General features: G+C 41.4%; 1 protein-coding gene across 4 annotated transcripts in view; it reads right to left on the bottom strand.

The window, feature by feature from the left end:
* The window catches only part of SYNCRIP (synaptotagmin binding cytoplasmic RNA interacting protein), a 24812-nt gene extending 6268 nt beyond the window's left edge, over positions 1-18544 (bottom strand). For all 4 annotated transcript variants that reach the window (XM_058800806.1, XM_058800807.1, XM_058800808.1 and 1 more), the window contains exons 1-10: positions 18330-18544; positions 16878-17037; positions 15884-16002; positions 15598-15705; positions 13747-13860; positions 13488-13664; positions 8373-8508; positions 7468-7673; positions 2352-2501; positions 927-1048 (exon numbers count right to left, since the gene is read on the bottom strand). In XM_058800806.1, coding sequence (XP_058656789.1) covers positions 927-1048; positions 2352-2501; positions 7468-7673; positions 8373-8508; positions 13488-13664; positions 13747-13860; positions 15598-15705; positions 15884-16002; positions 16878-17025 — 1280 coding nt within the window. In that variant the 5' untranslated portion in view covers positions 17026-17037; positions 18330-18544. The remainder of the gene's footprint in view (positions 1-926; positions 1049-2351; positions 2502-7467; positions 7674-8372; positions 8509-13487; positions 13665-13746; positions 13861-15597; positions 15706-15883; positions 16003-16877; positions 17038-18329) is intronic.
* Between the last annotated feature and the right edge of the window lie 6169 nt (positions 18545-24713).

Raw genomic sequence — 24713 nt, 5'->3', positions numbered from 1 at the left:
TATGGTGGCATTGCCAAGATGTAAAATACACAGGAAGAAGTACAGCTGTATCAGCAAAAGATTTAAGCAGAAAAGGCCTGCCTGGCACAGAAGAGAAGCTAAAGAAAAAAGAAGAAATTCACTTCTTACAGTAACACCAGATGCCCAAGGAAGAACAAAAGGGCTAATAAAGTTATAAGAACTATAAGCAGGGCAAACTTAACCAATTCCATGTGTACAGTAGGTCACCATGTGGAGATCTCTATTAATCCTGCAACCTCCCTATTCCATCTTCTTGGATACAGCACAACAGCACTTCCAAGTTATTTTTGGAAGTAAAGTGGGGGAGGGAATCTGGTTAAGAAAGCAGGAAGATACCCAGGAAGAAAAACACATGAGAACATTAAGCAGAACACACCAGCAAGAAACTACTTTCTTGTTGTTGTTTTTAACCACGTTCAGCATTTACTAGTGCAAGATCTCTATCAGTATGAGTTTATAAGCTTCATGGGCAGATGCATCTTCTGGAAGTGGCAAGAAAGAACATCAGGACCCTCCTTTCAGTGGGTACTTTACTAAAGAGGGGGTGCTGTATCAATATTAGTAAGGCTGCTGAGAGGAACACACACTGCTAAGTTCATCCATGTGACATCACTGCAGAAGTACAGGGAAATTTAGAATAACAAGTGGGAAGTATGTATGTTTCATGACCTTCAGACAGTTCCTCCAGTGCTCTCACACTCAATAAGCAGAGCAAGACAGTACCTAAATTATCACTGAACACCACTATTAGATTTTTTATGCAAGCAAAAATGAATCCAACATCTTTCAGAGAAGCCAGAGAACCTGTACAGTACATCTAATAGAATACCCAGATGTTCTAATTCGACAGGATTGTACATGTCTTTCAGAAGCAATACAACATAACTACATGCATTTACACTTACATCTGATTTTTAGCCGCTTGTCTCTGAGCTTTCCGTTCTTTCCTTTTTTGATCTGGTGGCTTAGCAAAAACAATTTCAATGTTTTCTCCCTCTAAATCTTTGCCATTCATTTCTTCCATTGCCTGAAGGAATTAACCAGACTTTAAATATACTTCCAAGCACATCTGAAGTTAATTTTTTTCTACCTTTTAGAGTATGCATGTTTAAATTTGTTATCCAGAGCTAAAATTACAATATAAAGCTAAAAAAAAAATTAGACAATCAGACAGCATAGTATTATGGGGTCCAGTTAGGCATTTCTTCTGAACTTGGCTCTCAAACCCAGGACTTCATGTATCAGTTTAAAAATCTTCCCCTCAAAACTGAAAACAGGCTTCAATCTTTGCAAGCTGTTACAGTTAATGAAGTGGCAGAACTGTCCTCTGAAAGTGCGCATTTTGTAATCCATGAATAAATTCCTAATGTCAGCACACATGCAAACAGCAGAGCTTAGTATATTCTGCTATTCCTTTATTTTACTTGCAATATATATCACTTTCTTTTTCAACCAGAAGCCAAAAATTAAAGAGTCATTCTGATCACAAGGGAAAAACAGACAAACCAACCACAAAAACCCCCAACTCCTCCCCAAATCCACACCACCTCCCCACAACCATCAACTCCTCCCCTACCCTCCATGCCATGTACAGTTCCCACGGGCCACAGTTATTACTACAAGGTAATTTTGAGCAAAGGAATCCTAAAGATTCTACCACTTTTAGGGACTCTACATATCTAAGCCCTGACAGGATATATATCTTACTAAGACTCTTCCCATCACCTTCTAAGCATCTGCTTTAAGACATATGGATATGTAAGAAAACTGAATCCCCCTGTATCCTGCATCCACCCACATAACATAAAAAAAATGGATACACTACAGGCAGGAGGGGAATTACACTTTCCCTTCCTTAACAACACATGACATCAAGACTGGGCTAGCAAAATCCAGGAATGACAACTACTAAATCCTACAGGATCCCTCATAAAAAAAAAAAAAATTAAAAAAAAAGCTTTTTCCTGGAAAAAATAAATAAAAAATATTACCTAAGTTTTTATCACCTGCCCTAGAGAAACTGCTTTAGATTTCTACCAATAATTTGCTGAGAAGAGTCATTCAACTTCTGGCACTTGAGTTTCAAATGGTAACAACATTATTATCTTAAAAGCTCATCTGCAGAATTACTTAGTGCAGGTGCATTAAAGATCCACTTTTCAAGCTAGAATTGCATCATCCTAGGAGACACCCAGAGAGGACAAAGTTATCAGTGACAGTGTGTTACCATTTCTCCAGACAAAGTTTTTTCTCAAATTAGAAGAAGCATACAGCTTCTAAGAACACTACTTACAACACACACACACAGAGCTACAGTCCTCTTCACTTACCTTTACAGCACCATCCCGTTCATCAAAATGAATGAAAGCATAGTCTTTTAGCTTCTTCACTCGTTCTAGCTTCCCAAATTGACTGAAGGCCTTTTCTAGGATCTCCTCTGTTACAGTATTGGCAAGATTGCGTACAAACAAAACTTTTACCTAAGGGGGATTAAAAAAAAAAAAAAAGACTTAGGAGTGTGTTCTAATTCCAAAACACAAAATGAAGCTTTACAAGTTACTGTGATTGGCATCACTGAAGAAACACCATTACATTTTCTGTACAGCATTTTACATACATGTGAATATGTATACGTAAACAGTCATACAGCATGAGTTAGCTCCAAAATTCCCTGACAGAAATATTTAATCTGTTATCAAACATGATTACATAAGTATTAGTATCCTGAAAGTCAATCCAATTTGTGTTAGTGCTTAAAAGGATCCTACCAGCAGTTATCTTCAACCCAGAACACTATCAAACTTGAGAGAAGGTAACCAGAATTGGTTACACACAAAACAATTAACTTGTCAAAACATTTGTTTAGACAGGCTTTAGCTCAGTTATTTGCAGAACAGCCATCACTGTAATATCTAGGTCAGAGGTGACAGGCCTGCAGCTTTCAAGCTGCTAAACTTGTGGCTCCCATGCTATAGCTACAGCAAACACCTAATGTCAGGACTGTGCTTGCCCGAGGGGCACTCAGTGACCTGAAGCCACTGCTAGAAGAAAGAACTGCAGACAGAAAGGGGATACTAAGGCTGACACTGGCCTGTTACCCTTCAACTTTCTCAAGTCAAACTGTGCTGCTCCCTTGGGGAAGAGTCATCCCCAAATAACTGTGGAAGTTTATGCCCTCCCCTGGCTCACTAAAGCACACAGTGGGGATCTTAAGCTACACAAAGACCGCTCCACAGCTTCTAAAATCAGAAAGGCACGTAATCATCCAACTTTCGACTGCCTGACATGGATTAAATCATCAACATAAAGTTTCATCAATCACCAATTGCAAAGGATAAAGGAAAATCTAGAGCAGTCTGACAAAAGCTTAAAATAAAGCCTTACTTAACATAGCACACAACATATACCGGAAAGCAGGAATCACCTATTAGTGACCCAACAGGATTGAAAGATTCATCCTTGTGTCCATGCCGAGGCTGCGCTTAGTGACCAGACATGAGCATGTTTACACCATGCCATCCATGTGCTCTCACAATTTAAAAGACTCTTCCAACTTGTCAAGAAGAGTTCCTTCCACGGGCTGGCACCATGCTCTGACAGTTTAATCACCTCCTACTGCCAAGGAATGCTCAGTCTTACCTGCCTACAATGGAGCTGCCAGTCAGCTGCAAGACCTGCAACTTCTCTTACATCCTCTCTGCTCCTACTGGTTTCAAATTAGCTGATGACATCAAATGACACTGCACATGGCAGCACTGACTCCTGACCCTGAAGGTCAACACAAGTAACACAAGGTGTGAAAGGACCAAGGAAAGCATGCTTTGATTTCTGAAGCAGAGCTGTACTCTGCTCCCACCACATACAGGAATTCAATAAACTCGGACACCCTTTTTGGAGCTAGCTAAGTTACAAAAAGAACCAGGTCAGACTTGCATAAATCTGTCTTACTCACTAGCTGAAGTAGGATTGGATGCAGATTTGGAAGAAGGAATACACAGACCATAAATCTGACCCAGTGTATCAGCTCTGGACTTTGGCAATAGTTAATTCCAGCAGATTCTCAGGAGATCATAAAAGCCATATCCAACTCCACCAGGAAAGCTGTTTTCTATTATGTAGGTATTAAGCTTCTCCTACATGTCTTGATGGTAAGAGCAACCTTTATGTATTGTAACACATACATAATAACCATTTTTAGTAAAATATCCTAACTGCTACCTTAACCTTATTCCATGGAAATGAATTACACAAAGTTTTGTGATGTAATCAATGGGTTTGAAAACCACTGACTTAAAAAAAAAAAGTTCCATATTCTTGTTCTTTAGAAAAGGATGAAAACTAGAACCTCACAAGGAACCCTAAGCAGCCTAATAAATCCATGATGACTGACATGATTAAAAACTAGATAGAATAATCACTATTTTTTAAAAGATGCACTAATATTTTTTTAAGAAATAAAAAACCAATTAATTTAAATTTTCCCAGTGTAGACAAATCCATTAATCTCTAACAGCTGAATTTTTAACACCTTTGCTCATGTTACTGATTAGAAGTGTAACTGAATGAGTCAAAGATGATGTAAAAGCTATTAGGCAGGATAAAGCATAGGGTGAGAGAAGATGAACCCATTTTTACTTAAGCCAGCTAAAAAGGAAGGGAAGTGGAAAAAAAAGAAGTCTTCTTCATTAAAGCTCACACATTGTTATACCAAAAATCCATAGATACTTGTAACAAGCAATATACCCAGCACCAGCATTTTGTTTTCAAGGCACAACTCACATTTAAAAAACTGCTTAAGATTAGACTATCCCAAAACCTCTGGTATCTGCTCCTTTTCCTCCTCTTACCTACAGCACAAACACTTCAGGCCACATTCTCCAAGGGATACTAGCCCTGTCTCTTGTCCTGTAATCTGCCAGACAGCCACAAGCATAAGACTTTATTTAGCTGCTTAACCTGCCACTCCAGAACGTCCTCTGCAGCCTCAGCCATCCTACAGAAATCAAGTAAAATATTAATAAATTTAGCTAGACTACAGGTGTAAGAGGTAACAAAATGACACTTAGGAGAAATTAAACTATCAACACAGTTGTTTGAGAAGTTGGAAAAAATTTCACTTTGGACCAGAAGTCAATACCTTAACCTATTATACTCTGATCTGTTAGTACAAGCACCTATCTCCTGTAGCAAATCCATCTAGCTTGAGAATCTAGCTTCATCTCTCATCATGCTCAATCTACTTTGTATTTAAGATAACAGTCCATTTAAATGAAAAGTATTTACCCATACAGTACACTCCACAACATTTTATCAGAAGGACAAAGGAAAAAAGACTCAAGTAGACATTTCAGAAATTTAAATTAGTAAGTGTCCATATATGATGAAACGACATGCTGCTTCTGAAAGATTTAGAACAGCGTTCACCTTCTGGCTACACGTGTGAATTTGTCTTCCTTACAGCTTGCTCTTATGGACTTGTGTTTCTAGAAGTCTTGACAAGAGAACTGATGACCAGATGATTATTCTGATAAAAACAACCTATTTCTCCTAGTCACAGCTTCCTCCAGAGCCTTCTACCATAGCAATGTGCAAGATGACATGGGTCAATAGCTTTCCCTTTGCTCTGGACTAAAAGCAGTCAGAAGCACTGACAGCCAACCTGCAGCTCACATCCAGGAGATTACTGACTGCAGCAGCAGTTTCGCCGCTCTCTTAGAAGAAAGATACCAAGATCAGAAAATAAACCTTACACTTAGAGAAGGGCCAGATACAGACAGCTTCTGCACAGGTACAGCAGGCAGCCAAGAAAGACTGGAGTAGAGACTTTCCTTGTTGCAAGAATAAACTAAAGGATGCAGCCAGTGAGGAAGGTCAGACACCAATTATCATCTCAGTTTCTGTCTTCGGACACAACCCAGATGGTCTCTACTTTTTCAATATTATTCATGTAGCCTCACTTTTCCATACATCTTCAACCCAAGCTTCATGTCCTATCTTTGGCATGTGGCACCAGATGTATTCAAGTTGATTTTATCCATGTTTTCTACATCTCTTTCCTTCATTTTCACGTTTCTTCTCTTTTCATGTCCCATTTCAAACACAAAACAATAGAAGGTATTAACATATTCAAATAAAACTGTACAGTAAATGGGGCAAACCACAATCAAGCATTTATTTCTTTAGCCTTTTACTCCGCACATCTGCAAACTTACTTAGGAGAGATGCTTGATTATGTCCCCTATAATTTTCTTTCCATCTATATTGTTGTATCAGCAGAAATTGCTGCTTATTTATTTTAACAGTTTGGTGGATTAAGTCTCTTCTCTTTTGAGCCATGAAACTAAACATACAGGCTGCCATATTTAGGTAGTGCCACCTTCCACAAATTTGACCTGCAAGACTCCTTCCCTACTGGTGACAGTCTATCATGCTGGGCAAGAAAAATAAAGTCTGCAGACAAAATAGTCCAAAAGCTTCTGTAATACCTGTATTACAAAAGCAGCTTTTTCCCTAAAATGAGCCCCCACCCCAACCCTTTTCCCTTATGGCTCACCAAAGAGGAGATCCCAGCCAAGCTATCTTACTAGGTCCATCAAAGTAGGACTCCAGCAAGTGACGTGTCTCAGATGAGAGTAAAAGCACAGACGAAAAGCAAGCAAAGAGAAAGAGATAAGGATATGGGCTAGCTAAGAGATTCCATTAAACAACTCAGCTACACAACACAACTGAAAAAGACAGGGTTGGGCAATATCTGATGGGAAAAAAAAAATAAATCAGGTAGTTTGTTTCTGGCAAGATACCAGGCACATATATAAAACAACTGCTACAATGTACTTCAAAATGTTTTAACAGTCCAGACTTCAGCTTCACCTCAATGCTCAAAATCCAAAACATTGCCAGTCTAGGTATTAAAAGGAATTAACTCCCTCAAATTAAAAATAACTATCGAGTTCCAAATACAAGCTAATTGCTGAACTTCTCAGAAGTAACTGCTAATAGCAACTTTGAAAATACATTTGTGTACATTTGAACACTGACACATTCTTTCTAATGCTGAAGCGATACAATTCCAGGTTTAAAAAGAATTAAGGCTGTTCTGTGAGGATATCTCTATTTCCGTCCTTCCAAATACTAGGGTACATAACCATTTTAACTCCAGGAGTCACCACCATAACTTCCAGGTAAAAAATTAACAACATCATCATACGCATCATTTTGGCAAGAATTACATTCACCATTCAGCCATGGGAACACAAAATGATATTAGGCCATATAGAGTTTTTAAATCCACACAATTTCTGAGGCATATTCATTTCTTATAATCACACCTACATCTCTGTCAAGAAGGCTGAAAAGATGTTATTTAATTTTAGGCTAATTCCAGGAAATACCTAATTTGGAACAAAGCACTTTAAATGTACTATGGTCCCAGTACAGCTTTATTACCTTTGCCATGACTTCAGGATCTGGGTCTTCTATAGGGTCAGCCCATTCCACTGTAACAACATTTCCCCAGACTTTCACTTTGCCACTCATTAGTCTACGTCTGGCCTGAGCAGCAGTTTTGTGATCTTCATATTCAAGAAAGCAGAAACCCCGATTCTTTTTCTTGTCATCAGGCTGATGATACAATATGACATCTGTAAGACCCTCTGAAATGAAATAAAATATTTATTTGTTATATCATAAAGTGTGGGTTGTCTTTGTAGCTATGGAAGAATACTCTTAGCTGAATGGAAGAGAGTTAGGGGCAGCCAAAAGTTTTGCTTTGTCAATCCTCCTCTTAAATCCCTAAGTTACAACACTTATCAGTGTGTGTTTTTTCCATAATGTCTAAACAAAAGAGATAAAAGTTGCGTGACCCCAATACCTAAAAAGTTTATTGCTCCAAAGAACCCAAAGTCTGTAATTCAGTAACAGAGAAACAGTACCTTTGCAAGTTCAAATGTTATCAAAAAGAGATTCTTAAAATTTAAGAATTATAAAGCTCAGAACCAGTTACATTCTTCTGCTTGCTTCAGTTTTGCCCCGACAAGTTTTAAAACATCCATTACTATTGAAATTATTAAACTTTTAATTCAAATTTCTTTGAACAGATTTTTTTAAACATTACACACTTACTCTACAGGTAGAACTTAGAACCACCCATCTAGTCTAATTACAAATATCTCAGCCCTCAGCAAAACAACAGTTTTTAAAAAAATCCAAACAAACCCCAATACACAATATTGAGATAAACGCTGTGTGGGCTTGGTTTGTTTTCATCATCATTCAACTACAAGCTAAAAGACAGCTTGTCACTAACCACACCCGACACCTTCCAGGTCTATAAAACCTAGTCACTGACTCACCTGTTACTTTGCTGAATTCTTCAACAATTTGCTCCTTGGTTTTACTCTTAGGAATAGACCCAACAAAAAGCCTATTATTGGCAACAGAGATGCATACACCAATGTGTTTTCCAGACCGAATTTCATGGTTGTTGTACTGCAACAAAAAAATTATTGGACAATCATCAGTTACAAATAATTTTCACCCTCTGCAACAGCAGCATACCAAATATTTAACTTTGGAAAACTCAGAATTGAACAATTTACCTAATTTTTGCAACTTAACACATTTTTACGATGCATATTCAGCTACTCTGAAGTATATTCATGTTTTCTAAAGTATCTCCACAATTTCAGCCAACAATTATTCCTCCTTCCTTGTTCAAGTCTCTCAACACTAATTTCTTTAGAAACTTTTTCATATAGAACCATGCAAATCATCAAGGTCAAGGCTTCTCCCTTCATAACCATGCAGAAAAAAAATGCAAGTTTCTCTACAGGCTGTAGCTATAAATTCTTGATTTGTGTGTAATACAAGACATGAGTTGCAATTAAAGTCAAATTCACTTCTGAAGTTCCACAGTTAACAAAAGAGAGTTGTGATCAGGTCTTCTTCACAAAATGTTCAAGAGCAACCAGCAAATACTTTCCAACACATAAACATTACACATGTAAAGATAGTCAACAGCAAGAACAACTTTCTAATGACTTGAAATCCTAAGACTTCTGTTAAAATGCTTCTCCCATAACATCTGGAAGATACCCTGAACATGTCAGCAGTTTAAGAGGGGAAAAAAAAGAAGGATTACTGTAGACATCTGTTAAAAAAACATCAAAAAACGCCTTTCATTGAGATGCAGACACAGACATGCATCATCCAAATAAGCAGCAGGGAGGACAACTGCTGGTATATCAACTCACTTCTAACTGGAAGCCCTGCAAGACAGTTCTTTAGCTAAGAAAATGAATTTTGTGGTCAACATCTTATTGCCAAGCAGCAGGAAAGATTTTTAAAATTTCATCTAGCTATTCATTTTATGATTTATTTTGTGCTTGATGGTAAATCTTACTACATAAGCTAGTTATCCTCTACCCCATCATGCTTTTTATGCAATAAAATCTGGAAGATGTTTGTTTCTATTTATCTTGGGCAAACAAAAACTCCACTACTGGAAGTTTTCTAAGCTAGGTAACTGCACCTAAAGTGAGCAAAAAGGAGAACTGTACATGTGAAAAGGACAGAGTAACATCTTCACAATGAATTATGTTTCAAAACATAGCAGGAGACAACAAAGGACTTCCATTTCCATATGTGTTGCCCATGTAGCAGAGGAATAGTTGATTTTTAAGTAGGAAGCTCAAGTAGGAGCAGCGCTAGCTGCATATATATTATCATCACTATTAAATATACACATCAATAGATCATATACACATCAAGAGACAGGTTTTAGTAGCTAAAAAATAAGTAGTCTTCTAAAGAAACACCTTTAAAGAAGCTGACAGTTTATTGGTCTATGAAAGTGATTCTTCACTAACTGAACTGTACACCAGGAAACATTTCCTTGCATTAGGAAACTTTTTTTACTGAGAGGGTGCTCAAATACTGGAACAGGCTTCCTAGAGACATGGTCAATGCCCCAAAGCTGCCACAGTCTAAGAGAGGCATCTGAACAGTGCTCTTGATGACCAAGATGACTGCAACAATTTTAGTCAGCCATGAAATGGTCAGGCACATGGACTACATGATCACTGCAGGTCCCTTTCAAATTAAATACTCTATTCGATAAGGATAATTGAAAGTATTATCCAACCAGTCCTGCTAAAATTTTAACACTGAAGTTTGGCTACACATCTAGTCTAATCTAATGTAAGAGTCTCTCATTCAACTCAGTAAAATTAACTTTGTTAATTTTACTCATATACAACTCAGTATGTTGTATGAGAGTAAAACTAACAAAGTAAAATTAATATTTTCTACTATTTTGCACTTCCATTGATAATTTCTACTAGTTTTTTTCATCCTCCAATGTATTAACCACTATTTTTCACTGCGTGTTTCTCTCTATACAGAGAAAAGTCTTCAGTTAGGTGTTCTTGACCATCAAGTTGGTAATTTTTAGGTAAATACTTTGCATACCATCTGCAAACTCAGATTAGCCATAAAAAGGCTCAGATCATGATCTGGGTAAAGTGCCAAAACAGTCAGGCTACCAAAGTAGCTATGTCAGCATACTGCTTCCCCCTCCTGTCATCATGGAATCTGTGTCTGAAGTCAGCAGCAGATTGCCACCCTCCAGACAATGTAATCGTTTTGGGCTTTTTGTCATTGACTTATGTAAGAACTTACTCATGAACAAGTCAAAATATGCAGGTCTGTCCTGTCACTTTACTAACCTATATTTTCACTACCAATTTTAGTTTACTAGGAGCAAATGGCAAGCTGCACCTCCACACATAGGTAGCAAACTGCTTAATTCATCTGTAGTTCCATTCTGATAAGCTTACAGCTGTTCTAGTCAAAAATACACAGAATGCTTCAGTAGTTTTCAGTATGTTTTCCCATAAGCTTCACCTCAAAAGTCTTTATTCTGTACATATCCACAGTAACCTTATTCACACAAATCTTTTGAAAAACCTAACTCTAGCAACTTCTTATGAAATAGGAAGGAGGACTGAACATGTGTGCAAAAGAACACAACTGGAGTTGTAATTCTTAAACAGTATAAATTAAACATGCTAACAGGGGAAAAAGTGAGATAAAAAGTCATACTTTGAGAGTGAATACTTGTGTGAACATCTGAGATGCCATTTCTACTTAACTAGCAAAGGGTTTACCACACTGAATTAAATACTAGTCACAAAAATAGGAGAGAATTTCCTTAATTGTTTTTAAAATAGTTCTGTCTTTGCTTAAGACAAAAATGGAGTGATACTGTGGCCTGATACTGAGAAGAATTACAGATATGAAGAGTAATTAATTATAAGTGGCTTAAAAATGCATATGCATAAACAAAATCAAGACTTCAATCTTTTAAACGGCAAGATTTCTTGTTAAAGAATAAAGTATGCCAACATTAAGTGTATCCAGAAATTTTAGCTCAGTTTTACATTAACTTGACCTGCAGACTGCAGAAGATATATACAGCAGCCACAAACATGAATTGTATGCAAAATATGTTACACCAACTCCAGGAGCCTGAAGATAGGTCAGTTCATTCTCCACTGTAGTTCGGTATTGACAAAAACATAGCTGTCTCTTATCACCCAAAAGTCTATAGGCAATGCAGAGACTTTCAATCTCATTCTTTTCTATATCGTCCCGGCAAAAAAAAGCCTCTTGGAAAAAGATGGGAAATAACAAGAAAGATTATCCCAAGGAGTCCAGAAAGCTGGGAAGTTGTATACACCTGAGAAGGCTACAGGCAGTATCAAAAAGAACACCACCTGTTAAAATAAAAGGTTATGACAATAGCTAGGACCAAGTATTCAGTGCTTTGAAGAGGTCTTTCAGCAGTATCTCCCATGCATGTGTAACTAATACAAGTTACAGACCTACAATTTTCAACTGAACTCGACAGCCACAATTTGCTAATACTCCTGTAAACCACTTCTAGATAACTTGGGAAATTTTCATACCAAACTAGCCAGTCAATTATGGTTGAAATCACTCCAAAAAACCCTGACACATATCATAGAATCCAATTTAAGACTAACACTACTTTCTAAGAGTTTAGCATGAAAGTTGAAATACTGCTCCATCAACTGCACCACTTCTTAGCTGTCACGCTCAGCGGCTGTTTAACTCACAAGCTTCATTCCTGCATATCCAAGATCAGACATAAAGGGACATCAAGTAGTTCCTTCCCTTGTATCGTTTAGAGGAGGACTGAGGCTAGGATCTGATGTTACTTTTCTGGAAATATGACTTGAATGACTTTCCAGAGCACGTTACCTTTAAGCAAAATCCAGCTTAATGAAGAAAAATTGTTTTGTTTCATTTACTCCGAGAACTTATGTGCTTTGTTTCACTGTTCTGCTAAGTTAAAAGTTAACTCTTAAGTGTTCACACACACACACAACAGTTAGGTGGACTATGAAAGTACAAGGAGAACACAGAGTTATCCCCAGTATATCTAACTGCACACTGGAACAACCAACTGATCTTATTTAGAAAGCTAATCAGTGTATACCACATTGGTTTTGTACTTCCACTTTTGCAGAATATTTGTGTGCTTTCTCAAAACAAATTCCCATTTTCAGCTTGATTTGTCTCCACGTCAAGAGGGCACCTTAGTTTAAGCTATACCTCATTACAAACCAAGGTTTTTAGTTAACCCTACTATAGCAATACAGTATCAGCACACTTCACAATGTGTATGGCTAGCACTAGCAAGTCATACACACACTAATCTAGGCCATATCAATGTAGCAGTAACTAGCTCAAAAAATTCAAATTTAACTTAGCCAGGAAAATAAATGCCCTATGCAAGGATCAGGACAGTGTTTCTCCCCACCCTCTTCTTTAATGATGGGTACTTCATGCATAAAACCAGAGAAGTTTATCACTTCAAACTATTTCATACCTCTGTGTAAAACAGAGGGAATGCTCCTTAGACTGGCAAGATTTATTATGTTTTCCTGTCAGCTGCAGCAAATAGAACAGACCTCCAATGCTCAAGAGACATTTTTTCCCCATGTGAAGTATCTTATGAAACTCTGTGACTTTGAAGTACTTTTCCAGCACGGGCCCCCTGCTGGTGCAGAAATACATCAGGAGTCAGAGACACCCTGATCAGCACTGCCCTTGCACCACAGCAACTCCAACACCACCGCTCTCCAGAACACATACAGATGCACAGCTCAAGTCACTACTGCTAATACAACTTTGATTAATAATAAAGGCTCATCTAACTGCACCAAACAGCAGTCCATCAGCTTTTTTTTTTCCCTGTCCCTAATGCAGTCAGAAAATCTTCATATGCAATAAGGATATAAATTTAACACCTAGTGGAAATTATGAAGTAATCTAACAATAACAGTTTTACCTCAGGCATTTAAGCACTAGGACCAGGAGGACAAATGCTTCTGAGCCAGAGTGCACATCATCAAAAGAGAAAAAAATCCAAGCGAACTCACCAGTTTAACAGCTTCCTGAGCCGCTTCTTTAGTACAAAAAGTGACAAAAGCATATCCTCTGTTTAGACCAGTTAGTGGATCCATCATTAAGCGGAGATCCCATATAGGTCCTGCCTTCTCAAATAATGGAACAAGTTCATCTTCAAACAAGTCTCTCGGAATCTTGCCCACAAATATCTACAACAGACATACAAAGCACTGTTTATAAAAAGTATTTCCAATGAGTAAGTCTACATCTGCATCAACATCTCCTTCTTACCTCTGTACCAACAGAAGGTTGCTGTCCTGAATATACAGACTCTGGAGGAGGTCCACCATATTTCCTCTGTCCAGTAGTCACATCAAGAGTGTAGCCAGTTCTCTCCAACAGTGCCTTCAAGCAAAAACTTAAGATTTTAAAATCACATACAAAGTGAGCAAGGTTACCCACACTTCATTCACAGACAGACACGCTTCTAATTCCTTTTAAACTGTACTGCTTTGAAGGTCCCACAAACAAATCTCCTGCTGGTACTTCAACAAGAAACTTGCAAAACAATTAACAGAACTATTAGGTAAAGAAACACTGCTAGAAAATTAGAGATTCACATCCAGTTTTCCCAATTCCTTCACTTTCATTAAAAAAAAAAAAGCCAAGTAATAGTAACAGAGCTTCTCTTTAATTAGGAAGATCTTAGTCTGAGCCACTTCTTGTTTTGGCATGTCCAATCCTGCAGACGTTTATGCCGAAGAGTTCCCTGCACTTAATGAGATTACTCATAAGTGTGAAGTTAAAGAACACATGTTTAAGTGCTTACACCCCTGGTACAGGGGTGCTGTACAGACTGCTTCAGGTACCCAACAACCAACGTGATAGCACTACTTCCTTTCTCTTATCCCCCCTTCAAATTCCTTGTGGGCTTATACACGATCCCAGGACAACTAACCCTCACTGGAACCACTGCATGTAGTTATAGATATAGGCAGATATAGTTACAGGCATAATACCAAATTAAAATGCTAGCTGACATTCAGTATGTAAACACATGAGAAATTCCTCTGAAATTAAGTCTTTCATAATAATTTTGTACAAAGACAATTCAGCTCTACACACAAAGAAACTGCACATTAAACAAGCCAAATTATAGTCAAGAGTTAGCAATTTTACAACAACAAAATTGCAGTTATTTTAAATGCTAGAGCCATCAGCAGTAAAAGCCATACTACTTGAAGTTATTAACCAAGTCCTCATAATATTGTTGTATTATGTGGCAGTGACAAAAACTGCACCAGTTTTTTTTAATTCATAATTAATGGTATCTCAGCCTCAAAGTCAAGAGAAAAAATGATTTTCTAATTTTATAGGATACATAGTTATTTGTATCAATCATTTTATACTATATACCTGAAGTGTCAAAGAAGAAAGAGTCTCTGGGGTTTTTTTATGACACCACCTAAACATGCTTAGATGGTTTTCTGTCTCTTAAGCTTTGGTAAAGTTGATTTAAATATTTTTAAATAAATCATTATACGCCTTACACTTGAGAAAGGAGTCTCTTGCTAGCAGCAGATCTGGTCAAAAAAATAATTTACCCATTCAGACAGTTTGGGGTACAGTTTATGAGCAGAGTGATTATGTCATAAGAAGTGGGCTAAATCCTAAATCCATTACAATCTGTTTTTTCAAACACGTGGTATCTCCTCCCTATTGTGGAGTTGCTCTAAATCTGAACTAAGGGGGCGGAGTGGAAATAACAACAACAAAAAAAACAGAACACAAAAAACAATCAGCAATAGCTGAACTTAAGCATTTTGAACTTGAGTAACTATGCTGACAAGTATGCACTAACTTTTTACTGCAAAATACAGTAACTGTCTCAGTAAGACACACAGCAAACTGTGAAAGCTTTTTCACTTTTATATGTTCAGTTCCAGCAATATATTAACTTTTTACTTGAAAAGGAAGAAGTGCAAGACAAAATTTCAAGTGACAGCTTTCAACTATGACAAATAATCAGTAATAATCTTTTTTTAAAAAAGCACAGTTTGAAAACAACCAACATAACTATCACAACAACTCAGAAAAACAAACAACAGGTAGACCTCATAACTTTAATTTTTACTGACATACCTTAATTTTTGCCTCATCTGGTCCTTTGCTAGAATCTGCCACCTTGGTCCCCTGTTTTTCCCTCTGCCTGTATGTCTTCATGACTCCACATAAAAAGGCACTTTTGTTCTGCAAAAGATACAATCTTCAGTTCTGAAAACATGACAAGCCAGAATCTCTTTTTACGTTGAACTAATACAGTGTTCACTTTACATATCACATACAATCACTGAAGAGACTCAGACCTCTTCCCAGACAACTAACAGTTTATCCCTCAGCAATTATACTGTAAACTGCTAAATGTTACCTGAACGTGTGAGAGATCACTGTCTTTAAACTGCTGAAGCACTGCCAGTGCACCTTCTTCATTGAATTCCTTTAAAGCTTCAATAGCTCTTTCATCTAGATCACTATGTGCAACTAGGCCTAGAGAAAAGAAAAAAATTACTAATTAGATTTGGTCAGAAATCTTTGTAAAACCTAATGTAGCATCCCTAACACATTTCTGTGACCTCTAAATCAATTACTGATTAAAGTAAGTTACCATGCATAAAAAACCATTTAGTTCCTTTGAAGTTAAATATTTAAGGATATATAATCCTTTAATTAAAACCAAAAAGAGATAAGACTCAGAGTAAAAGTTACTACATTTATGTGTTCATTTGACTTCTGTGAAACCCAGATGTTACATGGGCCAAGTTTAATTTCAATATCCTGAATCTGAATTCAGAGGAGTCTATCAAAACCTACCAAAGCCTGACTTAGCTTGCTTAGCAATGTTACCTCAGTACGCTTTTAGAAGACTATAAATACAAATAAACTGCAGCGCTAAAAATGGCCATCACACTCCAAAATCAAGCCTTAAAAAATGCTGGCTATTACCACATCTGAAAAAACCAACACCATAACTTCTACATCCATAAGCCCAAACACCATGTCAGGAAGTATCACTTGCACACGAAGATGCACACCAAGGCTTTAGTTTCTTACTGTTACCTGCAATTACTGCAAAAAATGCACAAAGACCACATCACCTGCTCCTCCTAAAAATCATCTGTTGCCTATTCCAGCTGCTGCTCTGGTCCCCTACATACTTCTTCCCACCTGTCAGCCCAAGTAGCCTGGGACTTTCCTCTGAAAGATACTACAATAAATTGAAGCACTGAGTCTAAAACATCTAGATTTTGGTAAGACTGCAGTTCCCATACTTTTGGAAACCACAAAAAGCTGCTATTTTATACCAAAGACAGCAGAATCCAATAAAATATTGTACATGTAGTTTTGCAAGTCTTAGATCTTACCTGCAACGTAAATTTCATCTAGTTTTTCAGCAACTTTCTGTGGTAAACCAGCATCAAGCAATGTCTGGAAATGCTCAGAATGGGTAACTGCAGCAGAAGTATCCATGGGCTCTTCAGTACCATTCCCATTAACATGTTCAGTAGCCATGTTTCCAGATATCTGTTCAAAGGCAATAAGCATCAAAATTAAGCTAGATATACCTTCAGGTAGAACAATTCAAGTGACAATACATGCAACAGACTATCCTGTTCTTTGAAAGTCGTGGGAAAAAATATAAATAATAGCAGATCACCGCCCTGACACTTTTTTTTTTAGCTTTGCAAGGCACAGGAAATTCCTCACAAGAAGCACTAACACAAAGGAAAGCCCTAACACCACTGCCTAGGGGGGGTGGGGTAGCTTTCACTGCAGGTTTTACACAACCCAGACAGACACTGACTCACCTCCCCTCTCTCTAACGCACTCCCCAAGACACTCCGAAAAGTTAGAAATGGAGCAAAAAGGCCAGAGCGGGGGTGGCACGACAAGCAAACCTGCCACATGCACCGCGATACCGTCACTGACACTCGCTGCCGCCTCCTCCGCCCGCTGCAAACTCGCTGTCCCTCGGCTCACGCCGCCTCTCCAGGCCCCGGGCGCGGCCGGGATCCCTTCCCGCCTCCACTTCGGTGCCGGCCGGGCAAGCGAGAGGAACAAAGCGCTCTTCCCAGCCCGCACCCACCCACGGCGGCGGCGGCCATGAGCCCGATGGAAACACGTGCTCCGCGCGTTCAGATGTCCTACAACTTCCTCCAGTGACCGACTTCCCCCCCTCCCCGCAACACTCCCGCGGGAGGAGCGGCTCCCCCCCGCCCGGAGCCCCGGCCATTCCCCACCTCTCACCCTATTCCCCCCGGAGAGCGGGTTGCAACACCCCGGGCCCGATTTCACCACCCGGCCGGGAGCTCGCGGAGCCTCCCGGCCCCGCCGCCGCCTCCCGGCCGCACTCCTGTCCGGAACAATGCAAGGCCCCGTTTCCCAGCCAGGAAACGCCGCTGCCCATCGCCCACCGCCTCCCGACGTGACCGGGACCACGCCAAACCCGGGCGACCCCGCTCCCCGCGCACACGCTGGGCACCGAGGCCGCCGTTCGCCCCCTGCCCCTCACGGGCAATGAATGGAGCGGCGGGGCCGCGGGACAATAAAGCGGGAGCCACGCGCCCCGCGCCGGCCCGGCTCGGGTGGTGCCTCGGCCGCCGCCGCCACGCCGGGGCCGCGCACCGGCCCGACCGGCCCCCGCCCGCCCGACAGCGGCGGCCACGAAGGCAGCGCTAGCAGCTCCTCCACCCATCGCGCAGCGCCCCGGCCCCATAGCGCTGCAGGGCCCCAGCGTGCGCCTCCCGCCCTCCGCCGCCTCAGCCCGCTCTGCCACCCGGCCCGCTTCCACCCCGCCAGCGCCCGGCCGCCCTGACCTGTGTGTGTCTGCGGGGTGAGAACCGCCGTGTGCCAAGGGTCTCTCGGGGCGCGGGTCGCGGCTCGGCGTGCTGAAGCGCTGCCCCCGTTCCGCGCTCCCGCGGCGGTGTGTCCGGGCAGTGCTGCTGCTGGAGCTGGCGTAAAATGGCGGCCGCTCGAGCGCTCACGCCGCTGCTGCTGCTGCTGCTGCTGGCACCAGCCCCGGCCCCTTCCACTCCGCGCGGGGGGGGGCGGGCGGAGGGCGGGCGGGAGCGGAGCGGGGGGAGCGGGAAGAGAAGAGGAGGAGGAGGAGGAGGAGGAGGAGGAGGAGGAGGCGCCGCCGCGCGCGCTGGCGCAGCCCCAAAACCCGGGGTCTCCCAGGCAGCTCCGCAAGGGTTATATCGCCGAGCCCCGCCCGCGCGCGCGCGCCCGCCCGCCCGCTCTCCCCTCCGTTCGCCCCACGCGCGCGCTCCCCGCCTTCCATGCGGAGCGGCGCGCGCCGCTGCCTCGCCGTGTCCCTCCCTCCCTCCTTCCCGCGGGAAGCGCTGCCCGGCCAGGCGGCGGCGGCGGGACGAGCCCCGCGCGCGCACCGCGCCCTCACTGGCGCCGCCCGCCTGCACCTGTGCGGGCTCGGCGCCGGCGGAGCGGCCGTGGCCGGAGCGGGATTGGGCGAGCGGCCGTTCCCACGGCGCGCAGGTGGCACAAAAGGGGGGAGAACGGCGGCCGCAGGAGGGGGGGCCTCGGGAGAAAGTCCCGGCCCGCGGCGGGGAGGGGACGGAGGAGACAAAGCCACGCAGACAAAGGGAGGGGAGAGCCACGCTTTGTGTGGCTGCCGGCCAGGCCAGCCCGGCGGCGCTCGGCGTTCTCGCACTGGAGACGGGAGGCGCCTCGCCCCTGCCCAGAAGGGCGCCCCGCGCTCGGCCCCGGCCCCTCGCACTGCCCGCCCGCCAGAGCCGCCGCGCGGAGGCAGAGCGGGGCCGGGGGAACGAACGGGAGCTTCCTTCGGGCTCCGCGCGGCGGGGCGGGGTCCGGCGGGGCCCGGGGCGGGGGTCGGCGGAGGGAAGGCGCTGAACGCAGCGCAGGCTAGGGCGCCGCGCAGCTCCAGCGCCGGAATTCCGCAGAACGGGCCCGGGAACGGGGCCTTTGCCCCGCAGGCACGCTTGGAGCGCGCCCGCGGTGCTGATTTAACTTTCTCCTGATGGCCCCAGTGGAATGCGGGTCTGCCTGCACAGCGCTGTCAGAGGCGGGCTCCGTGCTACAGCGTACACTTCACAGTCCCAGCTCTGAGCACGTCGTGCTCGCACACCCCGCACGAGAAACTTGGAAAGCGACCGACTGATCTCTGCCAGAGCTGCGTGTCCAGATAAAGACAGCAAAACGGAGGCAGGAAGGCACATACAGTATTACTCACTTCCCCAGAGGCAGCTCAGCCACAAGTTGAGCAGTGCCTGCTGCCCCTGAGCCCGGCCGAATACTTCCCGCATATCTCCAGTACTTTAAAAACACTTGAACCTATGCAGTGAAGCAAGCACAGACAATTACAGGGTTAGTTCAGTGTCAACAAACGCTCACATACTGGCGTGTAAGTATGTGAAACATACAGCTGGTATTCAGTGATAACAGGAAAAAAATAAGATCAGCTATTCGATTCAATGAGACAGCATTAAAAACTCAGATTTGGCTGAAATAGCAACAAATACAAGGCAGATGTACACTATCAAATAGTCCAGCTAATTTTTAATTCAAAAATTTGATAAAAGGTAATTTTTATTCTGACTTTGCTCCCCTTTTACAAAAATGAAACCTCCTGAATAAAATTTAGTAAACAAAAGCTAACTTTCCTAGTGGAAATCTGAGTGGTATTTTTGAACAGATCCTTCATAAAAATACATATTCTTTTTTCCATTCAAAAGTTAATCACTTTTTCCAAGAACATAGTTGTCAGCTGGGCAGAAAGACATTCTCAAAAACAACCCTGGGGAGCATTTTTTCACGTTTCCAATTTTTCCAGTTTTGGAGGATTTGCACCAAAGCATGTTGTTTTCAGATGTTTACAGAAGGTGTTTCAGTGTTATGTTTATAGTACAGATGTGGCCCAGAATATTACTTAAATTTCATAAATGCATTTGTTGTCTGGAACTAATGAAAATAGTGAAAAATCACAGCATTAGGGTTGGAAGGGACCTCTGGGTACTATCCAGTCCAATCCCCTGCCAGGAGCTGGGTCACCTAGAGCAGGTTACTCAAGAACATGTCCAGGTGGGTTTGGAATTCTCCAGAGAGGGACATCCACAAACTCCCTGGGCAGCCTGTTCCAGGGCTCTGCCACCCTCAATGTAAATAAATTCTCCTTCATGTTGAGGTGGAACTTCTTGTGTTTTATAATAATCCTCAGACAGTCAATCTGACTAACTATGGCAAACTCTTGAAAAAGTAACTCCTGCTTTCAGGCCCATTTTTAGAGGAAAACTTTTTTAAGCTTTTTAACTTTTTTAATTTAACTTTTTCCCCCATAAAATGGAATCAAAACCAATAAAAAGACTAGGATTAATGCAATTAACAGATTTGCACCATTACTTAAAATCATAGTTGACCCAGAGTTGCAGTTATTTGATCCTTGGAAATTTTACATAGAAAGCAGGAAGCACAGAGTCTGACACAATTCCTCCAAATATAGCTCCATTATTAGCCCTAATATCAAAGCCAAAAGTGGCATACCCAGGAAAACCCTGAGATTAGTTCAATTGGGTAGAGCATCATGCCAATGAGAACAAGTCACAGGCTTAATCCCTGCATTCACTTAAGAGTTGGACTCAATGATCCTTGTGGGTCCCTTCCAACTCAGAATATTCTGTAATTCTATGAAAACATCCATGAAACCAGTGGGGGTGTTTCTTTTTAACCATGTAAAACATTGATTGAAAAAATACCCTTGCCAAGAACACCTGCAGGTACTTACCTGGTGACTTAGATTTACATGAGGAGCTTCTCTGCTCATACCTGGCAGTTTGACAGCTTCTCACCATAATGAAATTTGTGTTGATTCCTAGATTTTCCTGGTATATGAAAACCCTGCCTGCTTCTGTTCCAGTTACAGCCATTGCAGAATCACCCTGAAGCCACAGCTTGCCTTCTGTTCCTCACAGCACATCCATGTAAAACCAGTGATTAGAACAAGACCAATTACAGAGTAGCACAGATAAAGCAGCAAAAAATAAATTTAATTTGACAAAGAGACTATTTTTTGCTTTGGAGCAACTTATATACCTTTAAACAATCATATCCTAAATAAAGAACAAGAAATCTAGGAAACTCAACAGGAATCTTACCTTCAGTTTCTATGATGCCTCACCTTTCCAAAGTGTGTACTCGTTAGAAATTGAGGCTTGTTTGTAGAATTCACTGAACTTGAGCTATGAAATGCACCAGCTACAGCCCTAGAGGGTGGATCACTCTGGTCATGCAGCAAATGTCATCACTTTTAATAACAAAACAAGCTCCTTGTGCTGTATCCGCCACAGCAGAATTCTGAAATTAATGAGCCACTCCTGGGGTTTCTCACCAGTGTGCTTTTCAAGCCATTCCCTGCCCTTAGCCTGGTTGGTAAGGCTGCCAAGTTATTAATATATCTGTATATTATAAAGATACTTCAGGAAAGGATTGCTGTCTGTATTTTATTCAAGGTAGTGCACAGCTGGCTAGTGGCCTATTTGCCCTGCAAGATCTCCTTGGTAAAATAAAGCTATTTGGGGAAATACCTGTTTAATTAAAAGTTTATGCTATTTCTCCCTTTTATCAGTCAAATTCTCTGTCTTAAAAGATAGGTTGCATTATAAAATGCAAGGCCTGTGTCTCTAAGGAGAAAAATGCAAGTCAGAAACTAATGAAAAGGAGATGAATCACATATATGAAACTTTATTCAGAAAAAATACTTTTCATATATGACTGTCTCAGTCTTTAATATGCAGATTTGAGAGTCCTTCCATTCTATAAAAAGTAACTTACCATCTAAAACTGTCATACAATTTCGGCAAAGGAACTTTACTAACATAACTAATAGTAATATTTTCTTTTAACATTCTTTCCAGTTATATCCTTTGTGCATATTCAAACTTTTACAAATCTAGGCAGGGTAGCATTTCTTAAAGTCAGGGTTGATCCCCCTTATATTTAAACTATTTCTAAAGTTAACTTTGATTCTGCTGATTCTTCAAACACTCCACTTCTTCTAAGTCAGGAAAACAAAAGGAGCAAACAAAGCATTTGCAAATCCAGTATGATTCACAGCACCAGAGGCAATGGGCACAAACTGAAATACTCTGAACATCAGGAAACACTTCTTCACTGTGAGAGTAACCAGGCACTGCATCAGTTGCCCAGGGAGGTTATAGAGTCTCCATTCTCCAAGACATCCAAAACCTGTCTGGACATGGATCTGAGCATGTGGTGGGAGCAGACAGACAGATTCTGTGATACAGTTCTTTACCCTGGATCCAGTTCTATCCACAAATTGATGCTTCTTGCCCCCTCCCCTCACCCAGTTAGAAACCCAGAGTAACTGAATTTTAACTAATGTTTGATTCTTCTAGTTCTGCAAGATGGAAGAGGAGTCTGATCCTACAGACTTGATACAATGCATTTCAAGGCTTTTGAGACTGAAATCACCTGCATTCTGCTTAATATTTGCCTAGATAGTTGCAGGCAGAGAACAAGCCTGGCAATGAGGAAGAATGAGGCTTTCCCAGGAATGAATTCTTCTGCTGTTGAATTTTATGTATAGACTGAAGGTGTTAAATTCTCTCAGTTTTGTTTTATGTCTGTGCTATAGCAACACTGCCTGTGAAAGAAAGGATATCGAACTGCTCATTTCTGTAAATTATCTATGTTCTAAGTATTTTTTTCCAATATCAGTCACTGGTGTTGCCTCTGCCTCTTCTTTGTCAACATCATCCCCAAACAACAGGTACGTCCACCTCCAAAAAAACTACTCCAGAGCTGACTTTGTAAGAGGCACAAGAGAAGCAGCAGAAGGTGTTTAGTTCACATTCTGTTATTACCTTAAGTTTTTTTCTAACTTAAATTAGAAGGTTTTAACAGTTGTTTACCAGCTGAGGGTTCAGAGCAGTCACTGTAGAATTCAATGTATTTGCAGTATGCTGTAGGCTAACGTGCAAGTATTGAAAGAGGACTGGAGGAGGAGAGCACTCTATTTTTGCATGCTCAGAAGACAGTGAAGTCACTTCCACATGTATTATGGAAATGCCAACAGAAGGCCATCCCAAACTGACTATTGTCACTTAGAAAATAGGCCCAGCCTCGCAACAAAGAACTACAAATGGCACATGCTTACTGGCAAAAAAGCAGTGCCAAGATATCCAGAACCTATACCTTTGGTACAGATGAGGAAACCTAATGCAGGCCTACAAGTCAGAAGTGGCATGGGGAAAACTAGAGGATAGCTGCTCGCTCATTCTTCCAGCAGAAGAACTAGGAAACATTAAATCAAACAGGCAGATAGCCAAACCAAAACCCCTACTTTTACACACATAGAGCTAAACCTGGGGCATTGCATTGGCACATGAAGCTGTAGGTATTTCCATAAACCTCCAAAATAACTAATTAATGCAAGAAACACCCATCTAAAATTGCTAAATGCAGAGCTAGAGATATCACCCCAATTTAAATTTTGCAACAGAAATTAGTAGAGGAATTGCATAAACTGGGGGAGCATAGCAGAACGTACTATCGTATCTATGCTTGCCCTATCTTTGTATTTTTCTGTTAGCCAATATCCACTACTGGAAACTGAATATTCTGCTCTTCAGTCTAACAATTGAAATACCTTGTCGTTGCAGCAAGCAGAACATGCAATCACTAATCTGTTCCTTTCTTCCCAAATCCTTTCCACTTCCTGGAAAAGCATACATGCAAACATTCCTCCAGATTCCCTCTAATCACATACTTGTCTTTCCACTATAGATCTATAAATCACAAGCTTCCTATACAAATAACCCACAAGTTTATCAAAGGTGAGGAAACTATGGAAAAAGGCTTCCCAATCTGACCAAAAAATATTGCTTTACCAGTGCTATGGGTACAAGGGCAAGAGTTAGGACACAACTGCTGCCTTTTCTAGTCCTGTTATCCTAAGCATCTGATGCTTTAAAGCTCTTAGTGGAATGCTACCATTAGGTCAGTGCCTGGCAAAGTTCCACAGAAAGAGGAGACAAGATATTCAGCAAAGAAGTGACAGGATAATTGCCCCATATACTGCCCTATTTTCCTCAAATTAGCATGGAAAGGTTGGAGGAAGATGTTTCCTCCATGTCCTAGTGCTTTCTGCCATATGAGAAGGACTCATGCAGGAGAACTGCAGAGAGAATTCCTCATCAGCATCCATCTTC

Source organism: Ammospiza caudacuta, chromosome 3 (genome assembly GCF_027887145.1).
Source record: "Ammospiza caudacuta isolate bAmmCau1 chromosome 3, bAmmCau1.pri, whole genome shotgun sequence".
NCBI classification, from domain to species: domain Eukaryota; kingdom Metazoa; phylum Chordata; class Aves; order Passeriformes; family Passerellidae; genus Ammospiza; species Ammospiza caudacuta.
The sequence above is the reverse complement of the archived record's forward strand: the minus strand, read 5'-3'. Positions and strand labels throughout refer to the sequence as shown.